The 12,371-nt window shown below is 38.5% G+C and overlaps 2 protein-coding genes across 2 annotated transcripts; both read left to right on the plus strand.

The window, feature by feature from the left end:
* The first annotated feature begins 885 nt into the window (after nt 1-885).
* On the plus strand, nt 886-4,596 carry LOC145595048 (WPP domain-interacting tail-anchored protein 1-like). The gene is made up of 4 exons (XM_081651402.1): nt 886-1,447; nt 1,977-3,067; nt 3,500-3,682; nt 4,214-4,596. The coding sequence occupies exons 1-4, from the start codon at nt 886-888 to the stop codon at nt 4,406-4,408; spliced, it is 2,031 nt and encodes a 676-aa protein (XP_081507528.1). The 3' UTR covers nt 4,409-4,596.
* A 314-nt stretch (nt 4,597-4,910) lies between these two features.
* LOC145593883 (F-box/kelch-repeat protein At3g23880-like) lies at nt 4,911-6,050 on the plus strand. Its single transcript, XM_081650245.1, has one exon. The coding sequence runs from the start codon at nt 4,911-4,913 to the stop codon at nt 6,048-6,050; it is 1,140 nt and encodes a 379-aa protein (XP_081506371.1).
* Nucleotides 6,051-12,371: the final 6,321 nt, after the last annotated feature.

Below are 12,371 nucleotides of genomic sequence, written 5' to 3' on the forward strand. Positions count from 1 at the left end.
GTGTCTTTATTTGGTGGGATTCTATAATGTTGTAGTATAAATTAATGGTGGTTCTTGTTAGCTTGTTTTAGTAGTTGTAATGGTGGTTAATTGATGGAAATTTGAAGAATATTTTGCAATGTGATGGGATTTTAATTTTCAATTTTTATATGATTTGCATTAATTATTATGTTATGACTATAATTATTTCCTTCATATTTAATGTGATTGATGTACATCATTTATTTGGATTGCAATACACAATAGGAGTAGTTTTGATGTTAATACTGATTTTATTGTTTTTGAGTGGGCCAATTTGCTCTCCCACCCTCCCAAATCTAATGTGTCGCTTTTTATACTTGATGAAGTCATGGGAAAGTTTGAATTACTTTTTGAGGAAGCTTAGCATTAATATATGCTTATAATCATGTTTTCATGAACAAATCACTGTAAATTGAACTTATAGTATGTATTCTATTGATTTATTGAACTTACACGGGAAAGGCATGTATTTTTCCGCTTTTACTTTTCGAGATCAAACTTGGACTATTGTTGGATGTTACAAACCTTACAATATATTGTCCTTTGTAGTTAAATGGTCGATTTGTTGAATACTAATTGCAGAACTTTTGAAGTTTTTGCCATAATCAAACCAGTCAGGCTCATAATATGTGTTTCATTTCCTTCATCTCTGGTCTGTTGCTTTGTGGCGTGATTCTCTTTATGACAAATTGATGATACCTTTGTTCTTTGTACTCTTTTAGCTTACCACCATCCTACCAAGACCAAGAGGAAGACGGGGTAGAGGGGGTAGGGAAGGGGTGCTTTTGCTTAGAAGTTAGAACTTACAGGCTCTTTTTTGTCGCCATCTTTATCAGGCTTTGAGACAAGATCAACATCATTTAAATGGATACAGATTCCGTTCATGATACCACTGGTTCAGTTGTCGAAAATGATCTTGGTGGTAGCATTGAGGCAGTATCACTTGCTAAGGAGAAATCGGAGGATGCCTCATCTATTAAAGAGGTAAAACGAGAAGTTGGAAGTTCCATTATTAGGATCGAGCTGGATATAGCTTGTTGTTCAGAGAAGCTGGTTAATTTGAACCAACTTATGATGCATGTATCAGCAAGGGAGAATGACTTTGAAGATTTTGCTTCAGCAAAAGACGAGGATACATTGGTTAATTCTGATGGGAGGGCACAGGAATTTGATATCTTATCTGGAATATTTGATTCAGAAGTCAGGGAGATGAGTATCTTCATTGGTAAAATAAAGTCAGAGATCAATAATGCTTGTGAAGTAATTTCTTCACACAAACATCTAGGAGAAGGTATTTTGGCATTGGGAGAGAAGTTGCGTGATGCTGAAGAATCAGTAAAGCAATCTCAAGAACAAGTCTCAGAGTTGATGACGCAATCTTCCAATTTCCAGAAGATCTTATCAGGTGTCAACCAAGAAGAAATATGTAAGAAACCCTTTCAATCTGACTGATTGCACTAGTTTTCATGTTAAACAATCTGTAATTTAACTTGTTCTTGTGGAAGGGAAATTTAGGTATTGCTGGTCAAGCTTGACTTCTGGTATATTTGTGGTTAAGAAAAAGAACATGAAAGTAACACTTTGTCCTTGTATTTCAAATGTGATAGTGGCTCGAAACATATTAAAGATGTCTCCAATGCTTGTGCATGATTTATTTTCTGTTTCCAGTTTTGCTGACTGTGAAGATTATGAGCTATATGCTAGTTGATAGCGGCTGGATCCTTGAGATTTTTTTTCCCGGTTCTATTAACAATGTCTATTGTGTGTAACTTTTAAGCTTACTTTCTGAAAACAGTTGTCCTGTGATTGTGTTTTTCCTTGCTTATCAAGTTATGAATCATGGTAAACTTCTCGAATTCCCAAAAAGAAAAACAATAAACTATGTTTCTGAGGTAGTAATGTATCTTTAATGTTCACTTGTTTTTATAGATGTTGTAATAAAGTTTTTAATGCAGCTGATGAAGACAAGGAAGATTCAGGGGATAGTGACTTTTTAAACACGATGGCAAAGCTAAAAATACAAACCTCACAGACACAAACACTGAGGATGCTGGAAAAATCTTTGGCAAGAGAACTTGAACTGGAGAATGAACTAAAAGAATGTATGCAAGCCCGGGATGAGATGAAACTCAAGATTCGTTTTTCGCAACAGAAATTCTTGTCTGTCGAAGAAGAAACCACATCTGTCTATGCCCGTTTCTTGGAGGCTGACAGTGCTTCAGCTGTGCTCATGGGAATTTCGAAAGAGTTGATTGGTAAGCTCCAGTCAAGCCAACTACAAATAAATTGTGCACTTCGCAGAGAAAATGAAATGAGCACAAAGTTTCAAGAATGCACAAAAACTGTTCAAAATCTGGAGAAAAAAGAGGCTGCTATGCAGGAACTTGCAGAAAAATACAGATTGGAGGCCTTGTCATTGAAAGAGAAGGTGAATTTCTTGGAGGAGCAGTTAAAAACTTCAGAATCTGAACTGGTAAATGGAAATGCTTCTTTGGATGACAAGAGTGACCGGATTAAAGATTTGGAAGATAAATTCTTCATAGCTGAAAGCAGGATTCAGCAGGTTGAAGCTGAATCCAAGTCGCTAGAAGAAGCTAATAAAGAACTTAATGAGAAACTGGGTTTTCTGAAAAGTAGTGGAGTCTCTGTTGAGAAAGTTAATTCACTGGAAAAGCAACTAAGGGAGACAGATATACAACTACAAGAGGCTATGGCATCAGTGGAAGCAAGTCAGGAGAAAGAAACCATGTTGTATACTTCAATTAATGATATGGAGATTTTAATTGAGAAACTGAAGTCAAAAGTTGTAGAAGCAGATGCTAGGGCTGACAGTGCCGAAGATAAATGCATTATATTATCTGAAAGCCATGCAGAGCAGAATGAAGAGCTGGTTTTCCTTAGGGGTAAATTAGAATGCTTGGAGGCATCTTTGCAACAAGCAGAAGAAACTAAACGAGCAACTGCAAAGGATATAAGTACTCGCAGCAAAGTGATAACAGATATGGTCATGCAGCTGGCCGTTGAAAGAGAACGCCTTCACAAACAGGTAATTTGTTGATTGTCTCATACTTTTCATGGCCATGATTGAATTTTGCGGGCATTCTTGTTGTTATATAGTTTCTACTTCTGGTTTCATAATTCATACACTTCCTGTGATATCCTGATTTTAATATGAATGTTGGTATATGCAAACTTCAGTTGTACTCTCTTGTCAGTTGTTACCTGCTTATGGTTCTCTGTGTAACAATCTTCAGTTTTTAAAACAGCTTCTGTTACTGAATACTGAGTCTTAGTGAAGTCAAATTAGTGGTATAGTGATACTTGCTGTTTTTAAAGTGTGCATCAAATTTGTGTGATAGCAATTTGAGGAAGGAGTTCATGAAATTTGTGCATTAAATTTGTGACATAAGAAATTTTGTGTAGTTCATGAATATGTCCAAAATATAAATATATAATCTTCTATTTATGTTGTGTGCAGCTATCGCGGATGATAATGGAAAATAGAGCTCTTGTAGATAAATTACACATGGCAAACAAAGCCTCATCCAATTCTATGAATCATGAAGTTGGGGAAACTGAGGAAGGAGTTCTATCTTCTGCGCATCGTGTGCATTCTGCCGATAATGGGAAAGAAAATAAAGAAGAGCCTGATGCTGTAGAGGTATGAGTGGAATTGTCTTTGCAAATACCTCAATATAGTGATGAAGGTGAAAAACTTACTTCGTTCACAAGATATCATTATAATGAAGTGATAAGGGTGAAATGAAGATAATCATTGAAGGAATACAACATTATAATGAAATATAGACTGATTTTTGGTAGGTGTGGACTCTGTGTGGATCTAGCCTTGAATTTTACCCCCTTTTATAACCAAGCTTTTTTTTTTTGGGTTGGGTTGGCTCTGTGGTTCTGTTTTTCTTTGTCAATTATTTACTGGGTGTTAATTTTTAATTAGACAAGAATTGTAGGTAATGTTTGACAAACACTAGTGGGGTTTTTTATTTTATTTTTTTTGGTAGTGTGGAGGCGGGGTGGTTGCTAAGTTTAGATGTACCTCAGACATACACACAATTATAGAGACCGGGAGTGTCACTTTGCACTAAATTTGGGGTTTTTACCTTCATTTCTATATGGTGCTTATGATAACGCATCACTGGTATATACTTGGTAATTTGTTCTGTACAATCTCTAGGCACAGAAGTATCCAGAGGATGTTTTGGACAGCGAATTCAAGTCAGAACCTCAGAATTTGGACTCCAAGCTTGAAACGGTTAGGACAATTGATGCAGGGCGGCTAAATGTCAAGTATGTAATTTCAGCAAGTCTCGTAGTGTTAGTTGCAATTTTGGCAGTGTGTTTTCTTAAAGCAGAAAATTGCCCGTTTTAGTGATGAACTTAGGTTCGGCTTTTTTAGTCAAGCCACTGTAATTTTTAGTGAATTTTGCAGCGGATAGTGCACCTTTAGATTACTACACAGGCTAGTTGAAAATCCAAAACTCTTGAGTACATAGGTTAAATTATAGGTGGAATATTTTTGGCCAATACACTATTATACATTTTTTTATATTGAAAAGAAGTTGAGGATTCAACCTCCTTTTTGGTATTCTACTTGAAACTTTTCCATAGATTTTATCATTAATGCACACAATTGTTTCATATGCATTTTTCCTCTTTTATTTTGGGTGGGAGAATATTGAGACTTTTCATCTTTCTTGATTTTGGAATGTGGCAACATTAAATGTGTACTATGGAGAATACTGAACGGTTTTTGGATGTCTAATTGTCTTCCTATCCGACTCTATAAATTGATCGTTCCTGAAAAGCCATCTCTTATAATCCTATCTCTATCCACAATATTTGAAGTCTGAAACTTTGCTGAATTGTACACAATGGTACAAAACATTGATGAGTATGATCCTGATGATGAGTTCCGACGTGAACTGCCACAGCACCTTATCACTGATGAAATCCTCACAAGACTTCCAGTCAAGTCTTTGCTTTGGTTTAAGTCTGTCTGTAAAGAGTGGTATTCCACAATTTCAAGCTGTGAGTTTTCGTGGTCACACCTTGAACGCTATATGATGACAAGTGGTGATGTCTCGGCGCAGTGTATTCTTGCCAGCTTTCATCTGAATGACGAGGATCCTGCTCGGTTCTTAGAGAACTATGCAGTTCAGGAGGATGAGAAGGGTGATCGAGATTATATTTGGGGTTTGGTTGATGCTTTAGACAAGGAACCTGATACTGTTCGAGCTATGTACTGCCATATGGTGGGTTCTTGCAATGGTTTGGCATGCTTTGCTGATCGTGATTATAGCTGTTTTAGAATTTGGAATCCTTGTACCGATGAATGTCATACCCTGGAGGATAGCCCGCTTACAGGGTACAATCATGCAGAAATGCAAATTTGCACTGGATTTGGGTATGTATGGTCTGAAGATAACTACAAGATTGTAGTTGCTGCCCTTCATAAGCATTGTGATGACTTGATTTTTGTTTATTCACTTCGGGCCAACGAATGGAAACAGAAATCGTGTTCACTCGGTGAATTGGGTGGATATGAAATATCTGCGTATCGAATTGAAGGAAGAGGGGTTCTGGTTAATGAGAAGTTGCACTGGATAGAAGAAACCACTGAGCACTTACTTTCTGAAGATGTGTTCATCGTCGTTTTTGGTTTGGATAATGAGGAATTGGAAACAATATTAGGGCCGTCAGATTTACTGCGATCGACTCATGTAACTTGTTGGAAATTTCAATTTTGTGCAATTGATGGGTTTTTGGGCATACATTCAACTATTATGCCAGATTGGGTTTGGATTCTTGTGGATTCTGAATGGGTTGATTATTCTGTGCCCATTGAAGACTTACTTCAGAATTCTTGGTTACTAATCATATTCGGTTTTGACAGAGACGGAAGTTTGTATTGGATCTATTACACATTCAACAAGGAAATTTATCAGGATGCTATGTTTTACGTCGAGACTCTTGAGTCACCCTTATCAATCCTGAGAAAAGAATGCAGATGATAGTTTTTGTCAGGTTTGATCAATTTTCTGTTTACGAAATATTACATCTATTGCTTGGTGTAGACTTGTAGTTGTGTATCTTTCTTTGAATAATTCAGTTGTTTTGGAGCTGCAGTTTATGTAATGATCATAATCATGGCCTCATGGGCGCGTAGCTCGTCTTTACTATACTCCGGCGTACTTTGAGGCGAGTTTGTGCATTATTTAGGCCTTAAGGAGAAAGGGGAGGAATAGATCATTAATTCGAATAATTGTATGAATTTTTTAAGTTCGTAGTTTTATTATTGTCTATAGGTAAGTAATACGTAGTAGATTAGTATGGATTTATATTGTCTATAGGTAAGTCATAGATTAGTGGAGAGTCTCACAAAAATAATGAACAGAAATCAAACAATAATAGAAGATAGATTTTAGAAAATGGGAAGCACGTAACATTGTTTACTTGCAATTAAATAAAATAGTTTATACTTGAGTTACTTGGTCAGGGGTTATTTAAGGAGTTCGGTCAGGGGTTGCTTGAGTAATTCGGTCAAGGTTATTAAGGGTTACTTGATCAGAGTTACTCGGTCTACTCAGTCAAGAGTAACCCTTGACCGAGTAACTCGAGTAACCCCGACAACTCGAGTTGCCCTTAACCGAGAAATTGACCCGATTCGAAATTGACCCGACAAATAACCGATCTAATCCGATCTGTTTTGACCCGAACTGTTATTAACCCGACCCGATTTTAACTCGATTTAATTTTTACCCGATCCGAATTTAACCTAATCATAATTAATTATTGACCTTTTTATTCAAGTTCTTATACTACGGAGTACTATATTCACTAATTATTAATAAGTTAACGTTTTTTACTACAAAGAAATAATCTGGAGTAACAAGTTTACCTCATGTATATACCAATTACATAAAATTACTTTCTAAGCTTTATTTTCGTCTCATCTAATATTTGCTACAAATAATTTGTAATACGTGAACGTTAAAACCTCTTCTTTCAACTCGATTGATTCATGTTACAAATAGATCATTGATTCGAATAATTGTTTGAGTTTTTTAAGTTCGTGGTTTTATTATTGCCTATAGTAAGTCATAGATTATATGGATTTTTTAAGAAATAACCGAATATATAAAGAAAGTTAGTGGAGAGTCTCACCAAAATAATGAACAAAAAACAAACACAAAATATAAAAGAAGATTGATTTTAGAAAATGGGAAGCACGTAACGTTGTTTAGTTGCAATTAAATAAAATAATTTCTATTTGGAGTTATTGACCTTTCAAATGCAATATATTGCTTCAAGATCACTAGTCATCCGTCTTCCACTGCTTCCAAAATTCTGAGCCTAGAGCTTCCTCCTCATCCCATGGATGATTATGTCTACTGGAAGTTTACTCGAGATGGTGTCTTTACTACAAAATCAGCTTATGCTTTTATTATTCGGGAGTCAGACTGGTTTTCACCGTGTATGCCTTCCGTGCTTCCTCTTACATGGAGCAAGTTATGGGCCTTGCCTATTCTTCCTAAATGGAAGATGTTTCTTTGGAAAAATTTTCATGATGCGCTTCCAGTGGCACAGAAGTTATGCTCTAAAGGCCTCCCAATTGATCCTCTCTGTACCTTCTGTCATCTGGTTTCGGAGTCTCTACAACATTTGCTGCTCTACTGTCCCTTCTCTACTCGTCTTTGGGCTTGTGGTCCCTTAGGAATCCGTCCTCCGTCTTCTCAAGTTTCGTTTCAACAGTGGTTTCTATCTCTGCTTTATGCAACTATCAATACAAAGGACTGGATTGGGCTAGATTCCATTTTGGCGTTCGCCTGGGCTATTTGGGTTCTTAAAAACCACATCCGTTTTCGCCAAATGGATTGTTCCCCTACTACAGTTTTTCATATAGCTCAGGATTGGAGTAGTCGTAGTTCGTCCGCCAGAGGGTTCAATGCTGTTGTTCCTAGTCCTCCTCCAGGGTTTGCTTCTTCTCCTCTTTCTTTCAGACTTCGAGGTACAGATAGCGTCTTCCCTTCGGTTTTGATTCTTGTTGATGGGGCTTGGAATTCTTCCAACTGTACGGCGGGAGTGGGATGGTGTTTCTACTCTGTAGAGACAAGTATCAGCTTGGGGGGGCAGCTCGTGCGTGTTTCACTTTGTCTGCCTTTCAGGCGGAATTACTTGCTTGCCTGTTAGCTCTTAAGATGGCGATCCAGCGAGGTTTTGTGCGTATTCTCCTTCAAACGGATTGTGTTTCTTCCCTTTCTGCTATTCGCAGTGCAGTCTCGCAGCATATTTTCACTGTTTGGATTACTCGGCAAATACAGGATACTCTCCCATATTTTCAAGTTTGCCATTTCCAGAAGGTTTCTCGGAATGTGGTCCTCCCAGCTCACAGTCTAGCCACTCGTGCTAGGACAAGACAGTTACTTCGTTACACTTTCTAGTTTTTTTTAGGTTGCGTAGTTTTTTTGTTGTTTTCCTGAGTTGATCTTTGTCAAAAAAAAAAAAAAAAAAAAAAAAAAAAGATCACTAGTCATAATTCATAACTACGCACTCTTCTAAATTCTCTATCATTAAATTATAGGGTTAAAGATGAAGTGGTTACTCAATTATATCATTGCTCTCTATATGGTAGTCTTAGCTTTCACAGATGATGTACGTATTGACGCTCGATTACTCGATGGAAAAGGGCACGTTATTGATACCGTTGTTGTACTTGGTCCTCCGGAACTACTCCCTCCGTCCCAAAAAGAACGACCCATTTGGGTTGATTACGCGGGTATTAAGGAAGTTAAGTAAAAAGAAGTAAAATTATATTGGAAAGATAAATTTACATGGAGTTTGTAAAAAAATAGAGAGAGAAAGTAATAAAATAACATTAAAAATTAAATTTTTATATGGGGAAGCTAATTTTGCACAAATATTGTAGCAAATTGGTGGGTGTTTTAATGCAAATGGGTCATTCTTTTCGGGACAAAGTTTTGGCGAAATGGGTCATTCTTTTTGGGACGGAGGGAGTAGTAGTTTTACATGTTGAAGCCGGATTACTTAACGGAAAAGTGCGTGTTAATGCCACTGTCGTAGTTTCGAGTCTGCCACAACAACCAAGCCCATCTAGTCCACCACAAACAGCAAGCTCTCCTAATGATGATGACCCTATTGTTGGAGGAGGGGCGAATTATGATTATGATGGATATAATTAATAATATATTAATAGGTTGTCATTTAACGTAAAACTAGTTTTTGGGTTCGGGCGATGCCCCGGATTATTACATGAAACTAACTGATCAATAATATATATTTTAATTTATGATTAAATTTTCTTTGATGAAATATGTGTTTTTTTTTTTAAAAAAAAAATAATTAAACCATGTGGTTTATACTTATATATATTTCTTTTTCATATTTATAACATTTTTGATAATTAGCTTAGATAGCTAAATAGTCAATTAAGGGCGCTTTCCTCATCTTCCCTTTGGAAGAGTTGAAGCAGTAATCTAGCTAATCATCCCAACAAGTTAACAACTACACGTATACAAAGTATTAAGTATATGATCTTTACTCAAATCGTTTCCGGAGCTAGGTGACTTGTTTAACATATACGAAGGGTCTGTTCATATTTACTTAATTTCAGTTCAGTTTAGCTCCAATCAGTTCAGTTCAGTTCAATTCAGCTCCAATCAGTTCAGTTCAATTCAGTTTAGCTCAGTTCAGTAAATGTGAACAGGCCCGAAGTATATAACATATGCACGTTGTGCTTCATATAAGTCCTTTGCGGCATTATCACTACTGCCCTACTTAACATACCTGTATAAATACAACTCCAAGTCTCCAAGTATAATTTATATCAACCCGCTGCCAGTCCCAAGCCTGGATAAAGGAGGAGGGTTACGGTAGGCCAGTGACAGCCAGTATAAAACTTCGTCACATCCAATGACATGAGCCAAACAGATATTTTCGTGGGGGCGTTCCCTACTCAGCGACGCGCTGCACTTCCTAGACCCGGGTGTAGTGATAAGTATGCAAGGGTTGCTAGGTCGTCGCCCAGAAGCGACGCGCCACATTGCCCGAGTGTGGTGTCAAATGAGCAAGGGCGTGCCATTGGGGCGTTCCCTACTGAGCGACGCGCTGCACTTCCCAGACCCGGGTGCAGTGATAAGTATGAAAGGGTTGCTAGGTCGTCGCCCAGAAGCGACGCGCCACATTGCCCGAGTGTGGTGTCAAATGAGCAAGGGCCTGGAGTTGGGACCAGGAGGGAGCGTGGGAGAAAGGAATTTAGTTTGCGGATTGGTTCTTGGAATGTGGGGTCTCTTACGGGAAAATCAGCAGAAGTGGTAGAAGTAATGAAGAGACGACGCGTGAACATCATGTGCCTCCAAGAGACAAGATGGACAGGAGAAGGAGTTCGAGGCTTGGTTTTGGGGTATAAGGTATGGTATGTTGGGCAAGAAACGAGCCACAGGACAAGGAATGGTGGAGCTAGGAACGGAGTTGGTGTGGTTCTCGATGAGAGGTTGGCAAAAGAGGTGATCGAGGTCTATCGGAAGAACGATAGGTTGATAAGGCTGAAGTTGCTATGTGGCAAGGAGATTGTGAATGTTATCAGTGCTTATGCTCCCCAAGTGGGTTTAGATGCGGAAGAGAAACGACAATTTTGGGAGGATCTAGACGAGGTGGTACAGGGTGTCCACCACTCAGAGAAGTTATATATTGGAGGGGATCTAAATGGGCACGTTGGGGCGAGCCGAGAGGGCTATGGGAGTGTCCATGGAGGCTTTGGGTATGGGCAGAGGGACGCCGGTGGTGAAGCTATTATGGATTTTGCCCAATCATATGATTTAATTTTGGCTAATACTTGGTTTAAGAAGAGGGATTCACACTTGATAACTTTTCGGAGTAGAGCAAATGCAACTCAAATAGACTTCCTGCTCACAAGAAGCATAGATAGACAAAGTTGCCTAAACTGTAAGGTTATCCCAGGGGAAAGTGTGGTCACCCAACACCGGCTATTGGTAATGACTATTCGTCTGAAAGAGAAGGCGAAGAAAAAAGTTAGACAAGAAGAACCGAGGATAAGATGGTGGACCCTAAGGGATGCAAAGGCTAAGGTTTTTACAGAAAAGGTAATTGAAGAAGCGGATTGGGATGGAGAGGTGGATCCGGACATGACTTGGTTACGAATGAAGAACTGTTTCCTAAGAGTGGCCAAAGAGGTCTTAGGGGAAGTAAGGGGAAGAACTTCGATACAGAGAGATACTTCGTGGTGGAATGAAGAGGTGAAAGCAGTAATTAAGCAAAAAAGGGAATGCTATCAAGCCTTAGGAAAATGTAGGAGTGATGAAACCTTTGCAGCGTATAAGGAGGCTAAGAGTAAGGCAAAGGCAGCTGTTCGTCAAGCGAAAGAAAAGGCATATCAGGAGGTTTATGAAAAACTTGATTCCAAGGAGGGAGAAAGGATCATTTATAAGATGGCAAAGAGAAGACAAGAGGCAAGGAAGGATATTGGCATGGTGAAGTGTGTCAAAGATAAGAACCAAATGGTCCTAGTGCAAGAGGAGGACATCAAGGACAGGTGGAAGGGGTACTTCGATGAATTATTTAATGGAAGTAATGGAGTTGTGATAGGAGATACCTCTGTGAGTGATGAAGAAATCAACATGGAGTATGTGCGAAGGATTAGGAGAGTAGAGGTGGAGATTGCACTGAGGAAGTTGAAACCTAAGAAGGCGGTTGGCCCTGATGGGGTACCGATAGAGGTGTGGAGGTGTTTGGGTAAGATTGGTATTGATTGGTTAACAAACCTTTTCAACAAGATATGGACGGCTACAAGGATCCCACAAGATTGGAGGAAGAGCACCTTGGTCCCGGTTTATAAAAACAAAGGAGACGCTCAAGATTGTTCTAACTACCGAGGAATTAAGCTTATGAGCCACACTATGAAGCTGTGGGAAAGGGTGATTGAACAAAGGTTGAGGGCATACACAAGCATTTCAGATAACCAATTTGGTTTTATGTCTGGGAGATCTACTATGGAGGCAATCCATTTGATAAGACAAATGATGGAGTTTTATAGGGTAAAGAAGAAAGATCTTCATATGGTCTTTATTGATTTAGAGAAGGCATATGACAAGGTGCCAAGAGAGATATTTTGGTGGGCAATGTTGAAGAAAGGTATCCCACGAAGGTATGTAGACCTAGTTAAGGATATGTATCGGGATGTGTCAACAAATGTGAGAACATGCGGAGGGTTGACAAAAGATTTCCCTATTACAATCGGATTGCATCAAGGGTCTGCATTAAGCCCTTTTCTTTTTGCAACGGTTCTAGATGAATTA

This window comes from Chenopodium album, chromosome 19 (assembly GCF_948465745.1).
Source record: "Chenopodium album chromosome 19, dcCheAlbu1.1, whole genome shotgun sequence".
Classification (NCBI taxonomy): Eukaryota; Viridiplantae; Streptophyta; class Magnoliopsida; order Caryophyllales; family Amaranthaceae; genus Chenopodium; species Chenopodium album.

Bases quoted from the DNA above. Each gene is read 5' to 3' on its own strand.
- LOC145593883 (XM_081650245.1), top strand. From the start codon at position 4,911: ATGGTACAAAACATTGATGAGTATGATCCTGATGATGAGTTCCGACGT.
- LOC145595048 (XM_081651402.1), top strand. From the start codon at position 886: ATGGATACAGATTCCGTTCATGATACCACTGGTTCAGTTGTCGAAAAT. The intron at 3,068-3,499 runs GTAATTTGTTGA...TGTTGTGTGCAG, and splicing joins GAGAACGCCTTCACAAACAG to CTATCGCGGATGATAATGGA. The intron at 3,683-4,213 runs GTATGAGTGGAA...TACAATCTCTAG, and splicing joins AAGAGCCTGATGCTGTAGAG to GCACAGAAGTATCCAGAGGA.